The 19,980-nt window shown below is 42.6% G+C and overlaps 1 protein-coding gene across 1 annotated transcript in view; it reads left to right on the plus strand.

The window, feature by feature from the left end:
* The window catches only part of kcnh8 (potassium voltage-gated channel, subfamily H (eag-related), member 8), a 44,700-nt gene extending 32,262 nt beyond the window's left edge, over positions 1–12,438 (plus strand). The window contains exons 10-13 of the mRNA XM_008296763.1: positions 361–399; positions 1,599–1,747; positions 3,588–3,723; positions 11,875–12,438. Coding sequence (XP_008294985.1) covers positions 361–399; positions 1,599–1,747; positions 3,588–3,723; positions 11,875–12,438 — 888 coding nt within the window. The remainder of the gene's footprint in view (positions 1–360; positions 400–1,598; positions 1,748–3,587; positions 3,724–11,874) is intronic.
* The last annotated feature ends 7,542 nt before the right edge of the window (positions 12,439–19,980 follow it).

The raw sequence follows: 19,980 nt of genomic DNA on the forward strand, positions 1-19,980 counted from the left end.
CACACACACACACACACACATGCCGCAGGGCTTTTAGGTGAAGCCTATGTGCAGAGGGCCAGCCCAGATCCCAGCACTGAGTTTAAATGAAGTCAGGAGGAAGGAAGCAGTTTAGGATGGAGAGCTGTTTGTGGCTAAAACGTTGCCGTTCGAGTGCAACACAGCAGTATCAGTGCATTAAGGCGAATTATTTTCCATCCTCATGCATCACATTCTTGTGCTCACCTCAGAAAATAATTTACTGTAGAGCCCTGTGAACCGGCTCCTCTGTAAATTAGACCTGAGAAATGAAAGAGCACATGTTGATTGCTTCTCCCTGCAGTTCATTTACTGTGGGTTTCCTCTCTGGCTGTCTTCCAGGTGAAAGCGAGACTGTCCACAACCGCCCTGGAGACTCAGGTAACAAACCGCACGCTCACACACAAACAGCGACAGGTCGCCTCAATTCAGCAGACCAGTCAGATCAACTCGTGCTGTTTGTTAACACACCGTCTGCGATATGCTCATCGGCTCACAATAGAAAAATAATGAAACTCAAATCAAGCACAGATCGATTTTTCTACCCAGTGAAAAGTCCGTAGGTCGACCCGGCAGCAGACCTCCATCACTGATAATGGAAGCAATCATTCTTTTCGACTTAATGATTCAGATGGAGAGATTCTTTTTTTATATAGTTGGGAGGTTGAAAAAAAAAAAGATCAATTCTGCACAAAATTAGTTGCGATCATTAAATCACGGCGCCACCAGAATAGAGGGCGATGAAATGCTCTACACACTGTCAAGCTGCTCAGATATTTTACAGCAGAATCAATTCGTCTGTCGGAACCATTAACCTCACACTGGGGGTATTTTGGCTTCAGAAAGATGGGTCATAGGCCAATCGATAGGTTACTGTTGTTATCAGGATGTGTCCTCGTCTTACAGTTGATCAGCTCCCCGACAATTTAGCAACGACACACTGCGGACGCTTGACAAAAATAACAGGCCTCTGTGTTTGTTGAGACAGATGTCCGAGTTCACCGGTGTTGCCTTTACTATTCCTAAAATGTTGATCTGAGGCTTTTTGGTCACCCCTGTCGCTCATAAATCCCGCTGAGTGGCGCTGCTCCTTGCTCAGGACATAGAAAGTGCATTTCTATGTACTTGAAAGAACCCTTTGTGTCTTTCAGGGTCACAGTACTGACTGTGCAAATTCAGCTTCAACACCTTTAGAGGAAGCACAAAAATGTGACGGCAACATTTGAATATGGAGATTTACGTTTTCTTGAAAAAGAGCCATTTAAGCAAAGATGTCATGAATACACATGCCTCACATGACTCAGATAAACAGATTTTAATTTCATGTCAGCTTCTTTCGTAGTTATGTAACCTCTAAAAGTTCTCCGAGCATCCAACACGTCCTCAAATCACGAGCCGTTGTTCCTTGGTGCTGCTTTCAACAGCTATTTTATTTTGTCAATTTGCAGTCTGGGGTGAGGAGGAACGGCCGAGTGGTTCAGGGCTATCCGCCCATCGTGGAGGCGCAGGAGGAAGACGAGGAAGACGCAGAGGAGGAGGAAGACGAGGAGGCTATGTCTGTGTCTCTGTCATCAGAGCAGAATCGAGCGGTGAACCTCAGGGACGCAGGTGGGAAGTCTCCTCTGTGCCGGCCCCGTCAAAAGACCATGGCACAGATCTCCAGCAGGTCTCGGAGGAAAATCCAGGAAATTACCCTCACAACTTTGGATCCTTCCAACCTCAGCCCCAGGTGAGTTTGATCACCATTGATTTGTCTGTCGGCCTGTCGAGGCCTGTATCTCTGTGAGTCTGTGTTATGGTATTGTTGTCAGTTTTCAGAGTGGTGCATGTGGTACAAACTATGGCTGAGTCGAAAGCAACTCACAGTGTGTGTGTGTGTGTAGGTGTGTGTGTGTGTGTGTGTGTGTGTGTGTGTGTGTGTGTGTGTGTGTGTGTGTGTGTGTGTTTCAATGCTTAATTTGCTAAACTTTGTCAAACTCAAATTGAATTTAGAGAACCCGATCTTCTTTAATGTGGCCTATTGAGCAGGGTGCAGGGATGGAGGAAGGTTGTTGTTTTTTTTTTGCAAAGGGGAGCTTGACAGAAAATAGAATGAATCAGCAATGAGGTGGTTAGCATAGTTTAGCATAAAGACTGGAAGCAGTTGGAGACAGCTAGCTAAAAAAATGACAGTTGGTGTTTTTACGCTTTTACCCAACCCTCTGAACCTCAGCAGTTTGTGGGCATCTTTGGCTTCAGTCACATTTTTGCTCACTGTTGGATGATTTTATTTTAACTTCAGTATAAAGTCCTGCACCGCTATGGAAGCAGCACAAACCATGGATAAAAGTAAAGAGAACGCAAAAAGGTCTATGACGAAGTTAGAATGACATAACTCATGAAAATGAAAAAACACAAAATGGAATTTTATTTGGTTATTTTACAAAGATCTTAAAAACCTAAAAAATCAACATCCGCAATTTTCTTTCCAAAATACCAATACATGTTGCCAATACTGGGAAAAAAGTGGTGACTCTACTAAAAATGTATTTTTTTGGCGTTGTTGTAACGGTGAACTTTCCCCACTGTGGGATCAATAAAGTTTATCTTTAATTGGCTTTCACATAGAAACTGACGCCTTTCTACTTTAATGGCACTCAAAGTGTTTCTCATTCACCCATTCACATACACAATGCCAACAGAGCTGCCATGTGCCTTCCTGCTATTGGTAATATTAGTTTGGCTTCAGTGCCACATGTTGGGCGGCGGGGAACTGACCCACCAACCTTGCATTTAGTGGACAACTCGCTCTACCACCAGAGCCACAGCTGTTCAGAGTCTGCAGTTCAACCAAAAACTCTCAGAATTTTTGTCACGTGATTGTTGGTTGCAGCTGAACCAATCATAGCTTCACAGTTTTGTCACAGAGGGCAAAATTTTTCGTTTTTTACAGAATCTGTTTAGAGCAAAATATTTATTTTTGGCAAATATTTAACTGAGACAAGTAATTGTGTGATTTTTATGAAATCTCATGATATTAAGCTTGTGTTTGGGTTGCTTTGTTGTTTGTTTTTTACGCTTTTTTCTCGGCACTTGGGTTCTGGGCTTTAGAGGGACAAAGAGGATGCGTTAATTGGTGAAATTTAAAGGTGCTGGTTGAAGGATTTCATTTACATTCTTAAAGCAAGACTTTTACATATAAATGAACATCTATTGAATTCCAGACCTTGCCAAACAAATTCACACAATGCTGATTGAGCCTATCAGCATTAGATGATTCTCTCTGTATGTCGTGCTATACTGAAGTTTTAAATCTGTTTTCTGTGACGGCAGTGCCGTCCTGAGGAGCTAAGGAGGGGAGCTGTCGTAGACAGAGATGGAAGAGGTGCATTTTGAGAAGTGACAACAGCTACTCGCAGCAGAACCCCAGGAGAAGCTCCAGCGTTTTAATTGGCTTACACACGAGAGTGATCTCAAACTTAACTCTGCAAAAAAAAATGCAAATAAGTTGTTCCTAAAACTGCTCCTTGAAGACCTTGTTTAAGCAACGTCACAATGATTCCACAACCAACTCTTTTGTGTCCCTGCAGGATAGTGGATGGTACTGAGGACAGCGAGGGGACAGAGGGTTCCTTCTCCTTCCCCACCAGCCAAGGTTGTCCCGTCAAAGAACCAACCAGTGCCTCAGCCTCTCCAACAGGTCCTCACATCATCGCACACACAGCAGTAAACCTCTCACATATCACATTTACAGTCGCAGTGAAAAATGTTCTCATGCAAAACGCTGCCGCACTTTGGAGTAATGAGGCTAATTAATGTCTTTGAAAGCCTGCAGTATTTATCTGCCACCTTGATGCAACAACTGTTGGGTGGAAGTTTGCACTCGCTTGAAGTGATTTATAATTTGCTAATTTGTCACAGATTTGCTGCACATCAGCACGGCAGAGTTAGCAGCGAAAGCAGAAGAGACCAGAGGACAACTGCGACACCTCGACCAGCAGGTAGGACTCCCGTGAATCCTTGAATTTTAAGGTTGGTTTGAGGTTAGGATTAAGGAAGTAGTGGCGGGTTAGGGTTAGGTTAAACCTCCAGGAAATGACGGTAAGCCGAGTCCTCTGAAGTGATGGAAACATGACTCTGTATGTGTGTGTGGTGAGACAGAGACAGACAGGTGGGCTCAAGGAAGCACGAGCCATATGGCTGTATCAGCATGTCAGACTGAAGACGGATGAAGGGACTGAAAGAAGTAATGAACCAAAAAATGAACCATAAAACAGTAAATAAGGCCATAAATTCTTCACAGCTTTTTTGGTATTTTTTTCTATGTATAGCAGATTTGCTGTGTACTGTCGCTATACCTATGATTGCATTGGATCCTCTGCATATGTGTCATAGATTTGAGCGCCTCATTGTCCAGCTTGGAATAAGCCATTCACACGTACACACCCAGACTCTCGTGCTGCATCCCGCGGTTTTGAGTGGCGAGTGGCTAAATTGACATTAGACTTTTGGCAGGTGAGGAGGAGTGTTTGCTTCCTCCCGCTAAGCCTCAGTGTGCATCATGGGATGAGCAGAGGCAGAGGAGAAAAGAGACATGAAGAGAGGAAAAACATGAGGAAGAAAAAAAAAAAGATGGAGAAGTAAAATCCTTTGTGTTTTCTTCTTCTCAGAGGAAACTTGATGAAGATTAAAAAAGGAGGAGCGTAAAAGACAATGGCACAGCATTTTCACAGTTTATATACAGACTTTCTCCGTCTCTGTGGGTTACCGCTGCTTGACAGGAAGACTCTCAGCGTGGTCTTGTAGGTTGTTAATCCACACTTGGATCCGTCCACACGGATCACCATAGGCGCTTGATTTGATACGCAAACACACACACACACACACACACACGAAGTGGAAAATGAAGACATCTTATTCTATATGGTGCATTCAGGTACAAGAAACAAAATGATTTATTGTCAATAAATAGATTAATTCAGTTTAATATGTGTTGACTTTACTACATTTGCTTAGCGTTGAGGCAGTAACACGCAGATTGCTGACTCAATCCCCCTCCCTCAGGGGTTTACGGTGGTCAAGTCAAACCAGTCATCCATTCATGCTTCCTCGCTGCTTTATAAAAATACAATAATTAACACAAAAAAAAAGCAAGACACCGATTTTTTAATTAAAATCAGAGAGCGAGGACCTGTTGAGANCGTTTCCCACAGAGTCACGCAGCAAACTAATTTTGTTTCATTTAATTATTTAACCTTTATTTCGACAGGGAGGACCCGCTGAGATCTTTTACAAGGATGCACAATATACAAAACAATAAAGGCGCACAAACGTTACAACAAATAGACCAAGAATACCAAGATGTTCTCTCTTCAACACTCAATTTTCGCAGCTTCTACAGATCGTCCCCTTATGTGGAGAGTCGTAGTTTAAAGACAGTTTCCAAATCTTGGTGTTGACATGATGATTTAATTTGAATTTAATTTATAGTTAAAAAGAATTTTTTTTTTCTGCCAAGTTTGCCAAGAAGTGCCGTGTAAGTAGATAAGATACTGTTTTCTTTGCACTGCTTCAACTGGCACCCAACTGTCTCATACAGAAAACAACGGTGTGTTCTGAACCGAAACTATGGATGTACGATATTGCCTTTTTTCCAATATCCGATATGCCAATATTGTCCAACTATCAATTTCCGATTGCGATATCAACCGATACCGACACCGATACATGTGGGCTATTTATCTATCTTTAGGTAACATCACATATCTCCTGTCGTCATCATGTGCACGGCAGTAAATGTCGGCAAAATCCCGGCATTATTTTATCGGTTTTCATTCCAAGCAAAATAACAAAACGCTAACAATATTGGCAGATATGCAGATATTACTTTTTTATGCCAGTATAACCATAACTGATGATGGATAAAAAAAAAGGTTGACTGAAGGATTTACGTCAGGGGGGGGGGCAATCCTGGTCCTCGAGGGCCACAGTCCTGCATGTTTTAGATGTTTCCCTCTTCCAACACACCTGATTTAAATGATCAGGATTGTTATCAGGCTTCTACAGAGCTTGATGATGAGCTGATCATTTGAATCTGGTGTGTTGGAAGAGGGAAACATCTAAAACATGCAGGATTGTGGCCCTCGAGGACCAGGATTGCCCACCCCTGATTTACGCCTTTGTGAGTAAGACACACCTTTTCTCCACAAAAAAGTTCATTAATATGTTATAAGATGGTATATTCTTTCAATCGCTGTTTTACTATTTGCTTGAATGGCAAAACACGAATGCCAGTTTCCAATGTAAGACCCATCCATTTGAACCAGCAACTGACAGGGTTAACGTATTTGCTTATTCTGACCTGAACCGCACGAGCGTGGCAACATTTTAATGAACTACAAATTGTGTGCGCACAGCAATACAGCAGCCCAGCCTCTTAACCGCGGCCTCTTACCTCCGCCCTTTGACTTTAAAACCATAGCTGTGCATCGGAAGGGTTCGTTCCGGCGGGAGATGAATAGGGCATTAACAGGACTGAAGCGAGGCCTAACGCGGCGACCTCTGCGCCGTGTCGAGGAAATCATAACGCCACACAGGAGAGCTGCTGCAACAATGGGAGCGTTGCCTGTGCAGCCTGAGTGACTGCACTTGTAATTACCAGAAGAGGCAGCTAGAAAGGCATTACGAAATGATACACATGCTGAGTGAGGCACACACTTGCCTGCTCAGCAGTAGCGACCCACTTTTGTAAAGAAACAAAATCAAGCACTTAGAGCAGAATTTTTAAACAGCACGTAGACTTAAAGAGGCAATTTTTATTTTTTTAAGTTGGTCAGCTGGGGGGCAGCGGAGTATTTATGTAAAACAGAAATTTAAATAACAAAATGTAAATGAACTACAAGAGAATATTTATTCATGACATATGAGTGTTAGATTGTGCCAAACAGCATGCAAAGACAGACATTTTTGTAATTGCATGATCACCCAGGCGGCCCAGTGGGCAATCAGGATTTCAGTGCAATGTGATGAATCAGAAGTTGCTTAATACGGTGGATTATGCGCTGTAGTCTTAAACACTTATTCAGATTCTTTTTTTTTTTGTAAGCCACACGGACAAGTTGGCATCAGCTTTGTTTGGTCCCACAATGCTTTTACAGATTTTTTTGCAGGGGGGGGGCAGGGGTTTAACATGTACCTGGGTGCTGGTCATCTGTTGCAGCTGTTTTCTCCGACCATCTCCACAGACGCTCGTCTCTGATGTGGGAGTACCGGAATCATGTTGACAGCGTGTCAGATTGGACTGTCCTGCCACTCTCAGCTTTTCTATTTTTATCAGAGCCAGAGTTTAGACCCAGGCTTTTATCAGCCACTTGAGAGAAGGAGGGATGGGACAACTGTGAAAGAGGGAGAGAGACTATTTTGCTCGGTTAAAGCTCTGGTATTACCCGCCGACTCGCTACGGTAGATCAAAGTTAAACAACCTTGATGTGACAAGATACTGAAAAGATTCTGTCCATTACCTGATGTCTGAGTGGGAGAAAAGAATTTGTGCAACATTTTTAAAAATGCATTCATGCACGCACTCTATGTGTAGTAAACTGTAGAGAGAGAGAGAGGCTTCGGTCTGGTTCGGTGTGTCGTGATCACAATATGCTCAGACTGATCACCTCTTGACATATTCATCCAGCGACTGGAGCAGTTCCCACCTGGAGTTGTGTGTCCTGCTGAGGGCTGATGTGCAGCCAGTGGCACTGATGTGTGTGTGATTGGCCTGATGAATGGTCATGAGTGCTTTGACTGGCAGAAACAGATGGCACCTTGGCAGGGCTTCGTGGTCGTGCCCTCTGCGGACGTGCCACGTGCAGCGAGCAGCTAATCACCACCCCCCCCCTTCATCAGTGTAATGACCAATTATAGCAGCTTGATGTTACATGTACAACGGCAGGCACGAGACCGATATTTTGACCCAAAATGGCCTACCAGAAAATACCAAGTTTATAACAAGGTGCTGTCAACCCTGTGGCGTTCTCCTCCTGAAAGTTTGTCGTTAATACACAACCAGAAAAGTCAACTCCATGGCAGTGGTATGAATGTGAGAATCAATTACCTCAAGACATGAGAGGCAAACTGGATCTGTGGCCTCATTACCACAATTCACACTGGTCTGAGTGAGGAGCTGGACTTCTTATTGCAGACATTACATGTGGTTTGTTCATCAAAATGGTCTCTGTGCTTGCATGTAGGTAAAACGTTTACATGAATACATCTGTGTGGAATTAGACCACTTACTGGTTTCTTTTTTTTTTCATTTAAATTACAAGAAAGATGGGTTTTCCTGTCCAGTATTGTGTTCTAAAACTCCCTCTGTGGTCGTTAATTAAACCACATTTTTGTGTATCCAAGTTGGTGATTTTAAAGTTTTTTTTTACTTGACAATAATACCTTAAATTCTTTGTACAGTTAAAACCAGAAGTTTACACGCAGTATAAAAAGACACATAACCTTTTTTTCTCACTGTCTGACATTGAACGTGATTTAACTTTTCCTGTTTTAGGTCAGTTAGGATTGCCAAAATTATTTTTATTTGCTAAATGTCAGAATAATGAGAGAATTTTTTACTACTTTCTTCAAAGTCAGACGTTTACATACACTTCCTTAGTATTTGGTAGCGTTGCCTTTAAACTGTATGACTTGGGTCAAACGTTTTGGGTTTCCTTCCACAAGCTTCTCACAATAGTTTGATGAATTCTGGCTCATTCCTCGTGACAGAACTGGTGTAACTGAATCAGGTTTGTTGGCCGTCTTGCTCAACACACCTTCAGCTCTGCCCACAAATTTTCCACAGGATTGAGATCAGGACTTTGTGATGGCCGCTCCAAAACATTGACTTTGTTGTCCTGAAGCCACTTTGTAACTAATTTGGTAGTATGTTTAGGGTCATTGTCCATTTGAAGACCCATTTGTGCCCAAGCTTTAACTTCCTGGCTGATGTCTTCAGATGTTGCTTCAATATTTCCACATAATCTTCTTTCCTCATGATGCCATCTATTTAGTGAAGTGCACCACTCCCTCCTGCAGCAAAACACCCCCACAGCATGATGCTGCCACCCCCGTACTTCACAGTTGGGATGGTGTTCTCAGGCTTACAAGCTTCCCCCATTTTCTCCAAATGTAACGATGGTCATTAAGGCCAAACAGACCACAGGACATGTCTCCAAAAATGAAGGTCTTTGTCACTGTGCACATTTGCAAAGTGTAATCTGACTTTTTTTATGTTGCTTTTGGAGTAATGTCTTCTTCCTCTCTGAGTATCCTTTCAGCCCATGTTGGCCCAGGACTGGTTTCACTGTGGATAATGATTCTCTTACCAGCTTCAGCAGCATCTTCACAAGGTCTTTTGCTTTTGTTCTGGGGTTGATTCGCACATTTCACACCATAAGACTTCATTTCAGGGACACAAAATCCGTCTCCTTCCTGAGCAGTATGATGGCTGGACATTCCCATGGTGTTTATACTTGTGTATAATTGTTTGAACAGATGAACGTGGAACCTTCAGGCATCTGGAAAATGTTCCCAAGGATGAACCAGACTTGTCGAGGTCCACTATTCTCTTCCTGATATCTTGGCTGATTTCTTTAGATTTTCCCACGTTGTCACAAAAGGAAGCAGTGTGTTTGAGGTGTGTCTTAAAATACATCCACAGGTGTGCCTCCAATGAACTCAAATGTTGTCAATTAACAGATCAAAAGCTTCCTAAACCGTGACATCATCATCTAGGCTTTTTCAAATAGTCTGAAGGCATTGTAACCTTAGTGTATGTAAACGTCTGACTTTGGAGAAAATAATGAAAAAGAATTCTCTAAAAAGTTCTCTCTCTCCTTATTCTGGCATTTAGCAAATAGAAATAATTTTGGTAATCTAACTGACCTAAAACAGGAAAAGTTTAGTCTAATTTAATATCAGACTGAGAAAAAAAGAAGGTTATATGTCTTTTTATACAGTGTATGTAAACTTCTGGTTTCAACTATATATATACATACATATATAATTTATACCATAATTCTATGCTGCAGATCTATGAAGTCTCCACCCTGCTCTCCTCTCACATATCTACATGTAAACAAGGCAAAAAAATTGATTTTTCCTGGAGGAGGTCTGTGAGGTCTTTATTAACTCTGTGGCATCTATGGTTACCACGGTAACAGCAAGTGTGGTTCAGTCTAATACTATCGCCAGTACTTGCTGAGTTGCTACGGTTGCAGAGATAACACAGAGGAGCAACTAGTGTATTTGTTTCTAGCATCCCCAAATAAACTCATATTGCTGTAGAAGAAAAAAAAAAAAAAAAAAGAAAGTCAGTCAGGAATAATTGCAGTTGTGATCTGATTTCATGCTGCGCTCGGTGTGATTCGTTTTCCACGGCGCCATGAAGTTTGTTACCTCGCTGAGGAGTTGGTGGTGCACTGTTCTTCATTTCACATCTCAGAGGCAAATTTAGTACTTTTTTTTTTTTTAATTCCCTACATTTAGAGCTTTAATTACTTTGCAAATTAAGATTTTTTTGAACCCAAAACTTATGACGAACACATAAAATAGAATGTTTTGTTCTAAATAACACTAACCAACAGTTTACACAAGTACACCTGAGACGATTAATCAACAGAAAATTGGCAAATATTCTCACAACTAGGGATTTCTCAGTGTTTTCAAAAGCCTGACAAATTAAACAATTAATTAATGGAGCAAACAACCAGCAGATTAATGCACAATACAAATAATCAGTCGTTGAAGATAATGAGCTCCACCTCAACCAACCACAACAGTACAATTACGCTTTTACAGTCCTGCAGGAGGAAGTTTATCTCAATGAAATACTTTTGCTTAAGTGTTATTTTTAATGCACCACTATTTACTCGAAGTACTTCTACAGTGTTGTGTTATCACTAACCTCAAGCGACAAACACACTGCGTTCCTCGTGGCCGTCTCGCCATTTTTTAAATGCGAAGCAGCTGCAGTCGGCTCCATCTGCATTAGCAGTAACTGAGCACGCGGTTGTAAAGAGAGTCAGCGGGAAAGAGTGAAAGAAAATTGCATTTAATTACATGTACGCATAATTTTCTATAAATCCCCCGTGCGTCTCAATCCAGAGCAAGAACCGTCAACTTCACCACTGCTCATTAAAACCATTATGCAGAGACATGAAATGCACTTCTGTTCATCCAAAATACGGTTCAAAACTGTAAGAATCACATGGCAGAAAACAAAAATGATCATTAACAGAAGGCAACTGTGAAATTTCTGTGTGAACTGAAGACAAACATTTGCCCAACGGCTCATGAAGCATTCTTTAGAGTCGTGACTAAGGCAGCTAAGAATATTATCGCTAACCTCACACTGATGCGCTGAGAAAAGCTTCTTTTTTTTTTTCATTTTCCTTTGTAAAATATATTTAATAGACAACAATTTGTCAGACATTGCTCCCTTTGCTCCCAATCCATAAAAAATTAACTTGCCTCATCCTTTGTTCTTTATTGTTGTAGGTGTTTTAGTGTTGTGTTTTTTTTAAATATTAAGGGGTGTTAGTAGATCTCAGTGCTGTGTCATAAATATTAAAGACACATTGTTATTTATGGTGTGTGTCTGCAGTTCATACACTGAAAAAGAAGAAAATGTCATTTGGTTTACAGCAGCAACACAGCAAATTATTGGAAAGTCTAATTACAGTATGAAACAGGAAGCTTCATATTCTGTCGTACTGTACTGTAAAATATCTTTTATTTTTTACTTGCGTGCATGAAGTCAGATTGTTTCCCACTTCCATTCCTGAAGGCACGTTTTTTTTCTTCTTAAAGATGATTTTGTGTTTGTGTCTGCAGGTGAGCACCCTCCGGAGGGAAGTGGCCGACCTCGGGCACGTCATGAGGAGAATGGCTCAGCTCATGGAGACCCTCATGCCATCAGTGCCACAACCCGCAGTCGTCTGCCCCACGCACTGCTCCCCGGCACACCACGCCTACCTGCACCACCCTGCCTCCCCTCAGTCCTACCCGTCGCCGTCCTCCCCTCAGACTGCCTCCATCTGGACGGACACGCCCATGTCACTGCCCTCCTCTCCCCTCACAGCCTCCCAGCAGCACAGTGTGGCATGTCACGTGGACTCCCTCGCACACAGACCACAGGACCTCCAGCTGGGGTTCCCGGCGGCCCCCGGCTCGGCTCCACTTCCGTCAGCCCTCCAACCGCAGCCGTCCTCCGTCACCGCAGAGCCTCACATGCCTTCCTCGCCCCGCAGCTCACCAGAATTTCCCCACTCCATCAGGTCAAGGGTACACAGTCCACCTCCGCAGGACGGGGGAGATGAGGGCCCTCTACAGAGCTCTGGGTGTTCTCCTCAAACTGAACTCGGGGGAGCGTACCACAACCCGACCACGGGTTTGTAGCAAACCTCCATCAGAACTTTCCTGGAGCCTTTTTTTTTTCTCCAGGATTCCATTTTATTGAGGGGGGATATATTCCTGAACTGAACATCAGACTAATCAACTGGGGTCCCCTCATATCACTGGAAGACGTTTACAGGGACGCAACTCAGATTTACTTTTCTTTTAAAGGCACGTGTTTAAAAATCCAGTTGCATGAAAATAAGTACAGAAGGTTTAGGTGTGTTAGCTTTACCTTATAGAAACTTAGTGTTGTTAGATGGTATGTAGAGGTTTGGGTCAGTTGCGGAGCTGAACGGTGGCAGCTCTCTGGGTGCAAGCTCGCGTCCAGCCCCTTCCTCCTCCACCTTGAGGCTCCTTCCAAGAGTGTGGACTGTGCCATAATGGAGGCCAAGACAGATGCATCGGAGGAGGAGGAGGAGGAGGAGGAGGAGGAGGAGAGAGTCGTTTCTTTGCTCTTGTTTTTTTTTTTTGCTCCTGATTAGAGATGGTTTCAGGCTGGCTGGGCTGGTTAGAAGAAGAGAAAGCACCCCCCTTCCTTCCAATCCTCTATCTCTTGCCATTTCCTCTCCTTTTTAACCCTTCCTCTTCTCCTTGCTCACTCAACCCGTGGCAGATGCTCCGGATTGTGTGCGACTGGTTGTGGCTGGTTGGACTCAGGATGGTGTGAGGAGAGAGATGGGACGTATTGTGCTCTTTACCGCTGGCCCTCGGGGGAAGAGAGGAGGGTGGAGGGTGGAGGAAGTCGGTTATGGAGGTGGTGGTGGTGGTGGGGTATGGTTTGCCTCGGGCAGCACAGCCCCTGCTGTCGTCTGTCACACTGAGCACAGGGACTCTTTCTCCCCCTCTGTTTCTCTTTTCCAGTGTCCCTCTCCATACACCTACTATTCTCTCTCTCTCTCTCTCAAACTCCTTCTCCCTTCTTTCCTTCCTCTCTCTTTCTCCCTCTCTCTCTCTCTGCATGCCTTTCCGAGCCTTTTGAGTAGTGCCTGTAGACACACATTAACATGCTGCATGTCACCCTGTGGAAATCCAGCTTGCCATGTATCTATCTATTTAAAGGAAACACGGTTCAGTCTTTTAATAGCTGAACCTGGCATTTACTGATGCATATTTATCGGATGTGGGCTCGATTTAAACAACTTGGTTATTTTTAGGCACTAAGTAGTCGCCCCTGTTCTGAAGTGGCCTGGAGCAAATACCACCGAGACTAAATTGGTTCACGGTCCGCAATGTAGGTTATGTTTTTTTCCTGATCGTCACCCAGGGTTACCAGCTCTGAGGTCCACTTTCGCAGCAGCTGTTTTGGAGCGATGGCAATATTCCCACGTAAAAGCACAATAAGGAAACAAACAAAGACGCTTTTATATTTCTATGAATGTATCAATACTAAAGATGTATTTTTTTACTTCAAAGAATGCAAGAGTGTGGGATGGCAAGAAATGACGTTTCAGAAGTTAGGGCAGTTCTGTTTGCTGGTATCAGCCAATGCAATCCTAAACCAGGAAGAGAAAAAAAAAACAAAGAAAAAAAAAGGTCATAACTCTTGTCCCGACAGATCTACGGTTCTCTTTTTGAATTCATGTAGGTTTGACTCTGCTTCTCTGCAAATGGAATGTACTGTAATCAAACTTCTTTTTTTCCCTTAACATTTTGATATTTATTAGATACAAAATGTTATGCTAATAAACAACAAATATGACTGTTATGTGCTGGCTGTTTTATTTTTGGTTGTTGTTGTGTTCAACAGAGGTATAAAGAGCTTATCGTGACATCCAGGGAATCCACCGTTTTACTTTATTCTACAACAAACATACGCTACATTGCTCACAACACACACGTATAGCACTTTGAATGATTGATCGGGCTGCAATTGACAATTATTTTCATTGTTAATTCATTATTTGTTGTCAATAAAATGTCAGAAAATAGTGAAAAGCATCAATCAGTGTTTCCCAGAGGTCAAGATGACACCATTAAATGTCACGATTTGGCCAAAATCCAAAGATTTTCAGTTTAGAGGAGTAAAGAAACCAGAAAATATTCACATTTTAAAAACTAAAGTGGACTTTAATCTTAAAAAATGACTCACACTGATTGATCAATTATCAAGAAAGTTAAGAGGTAATTAATTTTATAGATGACAGCTAATCAATTAATTGCTGCGGCTAGAGTAATTGTTTAGTGAAGGTGTAAGTGGGTCTTCACAATGTCTGCCGACCTTCAGATGCATGGCGATAGAATGTCGCTGAATTCTAGTTACACTCTGTGATGCTGTATCATGACTGAAAGGCTACAACCAGCACAACTGCAATACTAACTTGCTACTGTCATTATTTCTCCAGGCATTTAGTCAAAAAACAAAGAAACAATTCCGATTTTGAAGGTTTAGGCATCACCATCAAACCAGTACTGAGGGGAAGCATGCAATGTGCAAGTTTCATGCCATTTTATCTAATAGTTGTTGAGGCATTTTGCTCATAAATGTCAACCTCACAGTGGTGCTACGAGATGAAAAGTCACAGGATGACCAAAGTTGTTTGGATTTATCTTCCGGGAAACCCGAATGTCACTGCAAAACGTCATGGCGATCCATCCAGTAGTTGTAAAGATATTTCAGTGCACATCAAAGTGGTGGATCAACCCACAGTCAGACCAGTGCTGCAATACAAACAGCCTCTCTGCTGACTAATGGAAGCATACGGATCATTATTAACATGATATCTTTTCAGGCCTCCTTAAGTGTTTTTGACCTTGTTAACATGTCCATATGTTGTTGTTTTTTTTATATGCTGGAAGACAGAAAATAAACACCATGGCTGACCATTTCCACCTTGGAAATGCCCCAATGACAGTCTCAAACACAGGGATTCAGACTCTCGGGGTTTCATACATAACACAACTAAGGAACCAATCCTGGCATCTTGTAATGTGGGGCCTTTCGTATCATTATGCGTCTTCAGAATCAGTTTCCACTTTGAACACTTGTGGCTAAATTGCACTAATATTACACTTTGTCAGTGTCTAGCCTAGAGTATTTTTACAGTGTCCGAGCAGAGTTGCAAGTGAGCTGGCGTGCTCCAGCTGCAGCTAATAGCAGAAGCATGGGTGGAGATACATGAGGGGACTTAATAGATTCTCACATTTACATCTTACATCCATTTTAGGGCACTTGTAATGCTGTTTTCATGGAAAATTCTTTTATAAAAGTAACTTTGATACAAAAAAAAATTGTTTTAAGGGGTTAAACTAATGACTGGAGAGGCTTTAAGCATCTAAAACTGGTGCCGGTTGTTGGAAATGTCCATAATACTGCTTGCTTGTGCCACATAAATTAAGAAATGAAATGCTACCGTTGTGCAAATCGATTCTAAATACATACCGTTTGGCACATGGTCTGTGGAAACCTTCTGTTTGTTGCAGCTGACATGATGCTGAGTTGTTCCTGCACTCAGATGCCAGGTCTCTCTCATGCAACATGACTTGTTGCTTCCTCTATTAGAACTGTGTATTTGTTTTGTGTACTCGCGTGTGTGTGTCTGCCTTTTGTTCGCTGTGGCTACGGTTCATCTGAGGTGAAAGTGTGCTAACCGCCGTGTCCCACTGGTGACACGGGCAGGGTGGGGGGGGGTGTAAAGCGAGTGTCACACTGGCACACCTGTCATAGGTCCAGCTGCTCTCACCTGGCGAGCCACAGTGTTTGTTTTCGTCTGTCTTGGGAAGAGCTGCGAGGGGAATATCGGATGTATCTAAATTGAATACGTACTCGTTGGAGATGATGGAGATACCAGTGCAGCTACGCGAGTGAAAGCTTTTTAGATATGGATTAGAATACTCCTCTCTTAGAAAATGGGCACGGAGCAGGTGGGTGGGGGTGTGTTTGCACTGAAAATGATTATTTGTGTGTTTAGTAGCATCTCAAGCACATCTGTGGGAATGCTGTCGTTTAGCCCGGGGTCTCGAAGACCCATCCATATTTAATGGTGTACAGACAATCCCATCCTGACTGTTTATGCATCGTTTTATCCACCTGCTCGCAAACTCATCTTTTATTCACCGCTTTCTCACTTTATCTGTCATTAGCAAACCGAGGCCCATCTGGCTTCGTGCTTTGCGCCCTTTCTTTCTTCTTTTTCCCCTTTTTCGCTTGTGCTTTTCAATGAAAGTTCCGTCTGATTCAGAGATACGGAGAGAATGGGAGAGGAAAGCTCTACAGAATCGCTAAAAAGAATGAAAGGAATAATAAATACCGGTTGATGATGTGACACCTGGACGTTCATTTTTAAACTTAACGCAATTAACTCCGTGTTTCACGTCCCTTCCTTTGCCGTGGGTCTTGCGTGTGTTTTTAATCCGCTCGATTCGCATTGTTTGATGATGGCCCTGACCCAAATACAGCAACTATTCATCCCTGTCCACTCTTTTCATCTGAGCACACACAGAAATGCGGCGTGAGCACACACACACACACACACACACACACACACACACTCACATTCACTCTTCCATTCAAATGAGCACTTTATCCCAGTGAAAAGAGCCTCTTCACTTGTCCCTCGGCCCAGATTTCAGCACTAAAAAACACCCTCACTGTGCAGGAGGTGAGAACTTCTCTCTCAGGTAATAAAAATCTAGCTAGTTCTCTCTCTCTCTCTTTTTTCTCTTTCATCTCAGTGGACATAATAGAGATATGTTAGAAATCTGCCAGCTGTGGTGTGGTCTTTCCATTCAAGCCTTACAGAGCTCTGCCTGCCCAAGAGAGAAGTCTAAGCCGTATGCTCTACCAAGGAGTTTGTGTGTCCATATATCTATATATCTATATATCTATATATACACCAAGTGCACGGGCCTATAGAGCACATATGTACATGTGGAAAACAAAGAAGCTCTCCACACAAGGGCTTTACATTTATCTGTTCCACTCTGGCTGAGACCACGACTGCTGTTGCACAACCAAACACTTGCATTTGCATCGGTGTAAAGCGCGAAAGGAGGGTGCGGGGAACTCACAGGACATCTTGTGTGTTTGATAAATGAGTCTGAGCTGCTCCCTTGGGTGCTGTGGTACAAGTGGCGGGAGGGGGGGTGGCAGAACAATGCGCATGTCAGAAGTAGGAGATTAATGGTGGCTTCTTTCCTTAGAGGTGTAGGTCCGGCTATGCCCATCAACCGAGGATACTGGAACGGCTGCTAAATTACCTCTTTCGTTGTTCGCCTGTCACAAAGCGGTCTGGCATTTTTAAAGCGGAAGATAGGAGGATCATCAGCATGAAGAAAATAGTTGTCTTCCATTATACTGAGGCAACACTGATGTAAGAGTCCCTGTTGAAAAGTCTCGATTAAAATGCTCAGACATTTATACAAGAAGAAAGAAAGCTTTCCTCTCTATGCGAACACCTGGCAGTATTTTATTCCTTAACACCGGTAGACAGCCGTAGATGGCGGCCTTTTCCGTTGTGTTGTGCGGTGAATATGTTGTGTTTTTTTTTCTAGGATAACTAGCCAAAAATTAACATTTCAAAAAAGACCCAGAGGCCTGCACTTTTTCTTTTTTAGCTGGGCTATTTCAGAACCTGAGATGCCAGCTAAAAATGTTAAATTGGTAACAGGGCTCTGGCTCAGCATGTGTTTCTGGTCTGTGAGCCCCAATTAGGTTTCTACGCATTTTGTCTGTCACCTAGAATAAACTCTGGCTTACAAGTGCATGGCCCCGAATTATCATGTATCCTTCGTGTTCGGTTTATGGGTGCACTTCAAGCTTGTCTAAACATTTATGAATGATTTCATATTCCATCATTTTGTGCTTATCCTGGATGCTGTCCGGTGTAGCATGTCACGTCGGATCAAAAAGCCAAAGTAAAAGCTGCTTCCATCATGCAGGCAGGAAAAGATGGAATCTCTGTTTTCCCTCCAGAAGCCTTCTTTATTCAATGATTTATCTCACAACTCATTTTTCTCCCCCATTTATTGACTATTTGAATTTCTTTGCTTAGAGAAAACAGTTTTTGGGGGGTCGTAGCTTTGAGTTTATGCACCCACTTTATGTCACTGATGAAGAGTTTTAAAAAATGAAGATTTCTTGTAGCATAATAGAAAAGCAATGTGTTAAATAACAACATTAAAACAATGTGGAAGTTGTTGTATATAGAAATCGGCAAGATATTTCTTTCACAGAGCAAAAACTGTTTTAATATTGGACTTACATTCACCAGAAACACAACTCTGAATGAGTGCTCAAGTAAAAGGTTAATAGCAAAAATGTCACTCTACGTGTGAAAAAAAAAAAAAAATTCTACTTTTGATGGTTTGACAGACTAACTTATGAAACATTTTTCTGTGTGGAAAAGTAAAGTTAGGTTTCAGGTATTACTTTCATCTTCCAGAGCAATTAAAAATGTGTATTTAAAGACCCCCTCTAGGGAAACGCCAGCTTTTTTCACTTTGTTAACGAGTCTATATAAATGCCAGGACATATATCATGAGCGAAATAGGCAGTCGACGTAATAGCTGAGCAGTTCAACCTTGAAAATGCAGCTGAGGAACGAAAACAGATTAAGGCTTTCATGGTTTCATAGATAACAAACCCAATGATCCAGTCCTTTGAACTTGCAGAGTTTTCTTTTTTATCTTTGCTCTTCTTTTGAATTGGTTTTCGTTTAAAACATATGTGACTAAATAATTTCATTATTTCAACCTGCTGTCATGGAGCGTAAAGTAGTTCTGCAGCGTTTAAGAAGAGCCATAGGTGATATGGTGTGCTCGAGCAGCGAGTGTGGAAGAGTGGATGGAGAGAGACAAGGCTTTATAGATCTGCACATTCTAAAGGTGATAAAGGTGTAGAGTTACATTGTAAACAGACGAGTTTAATGGGTTAAATCAGTGACTAAAGAGGAATTTTAAATATTTGACATGTTGCAAAAAAAAAAAAAAGGTATGAGGTGTGTCGGAAAAGCTCCAGGACTGTTGTCACCAAAGATATATTTCAAATCCAAACTACAAACTACAAGTTTTCCCCTTTGAAGTAATCCCTCTGGAGTCTAACACACTTTCCCAGCCTTCTCTGCCACGCCGCCATGCACTCCTGGAAGGATTCTTCTGGGATCCTCCACAGCTCCGTTGCCATCTTGATGTCGTCCACATCCTTAAAACTGGTCCCCTTGATGACCCCTTTGAGCTTGGGGAAGAGGAAAGAATCCCACAGAGCCAGGTGGGGTGAGTAGGGAGGTTGCTCCAGCACGGCGATGTTCTTCTCAGCCAGGAACTGTCGGATGCTCAGGGCGTTGTGAGCAGGCACGTTGTCATGGTGAAGCAGCCACCACTTGTCCTGCCACAACTCTCGCCTCTTCTCGCGTACTGAATGAAGCAAACGCCACAGGATCTCTATGTAGACCTGCTGGTTGATCGTCTGAAGGGGAAAACTTGTAGTTTGGGTTTGAAATATATCTTTTGTTACACCAGTCCTGGAACTTTGCTGACACACCTCGTATTACACTAGTTGTCACCTCATAGTTAGAAGATCCTGAGTTCTTATCTGCAGGTTGGCTA

The sequence above is a fragment of the Stegastes partitus genome, unplaced genomic scaffold (genome assembly GCF_000690725.1).
Source record: "Stegastes partitus isolate 25-593 unplaced genomic scaffold, Stegastes_partitus-1.0.2 Scaffold1150, whole genome shotgun sequence".
NCBI lineage: Eukaryota > Metazoa > Chordata > Actinopteri > Pomacentridae > Stegastes > Stegastes partitus.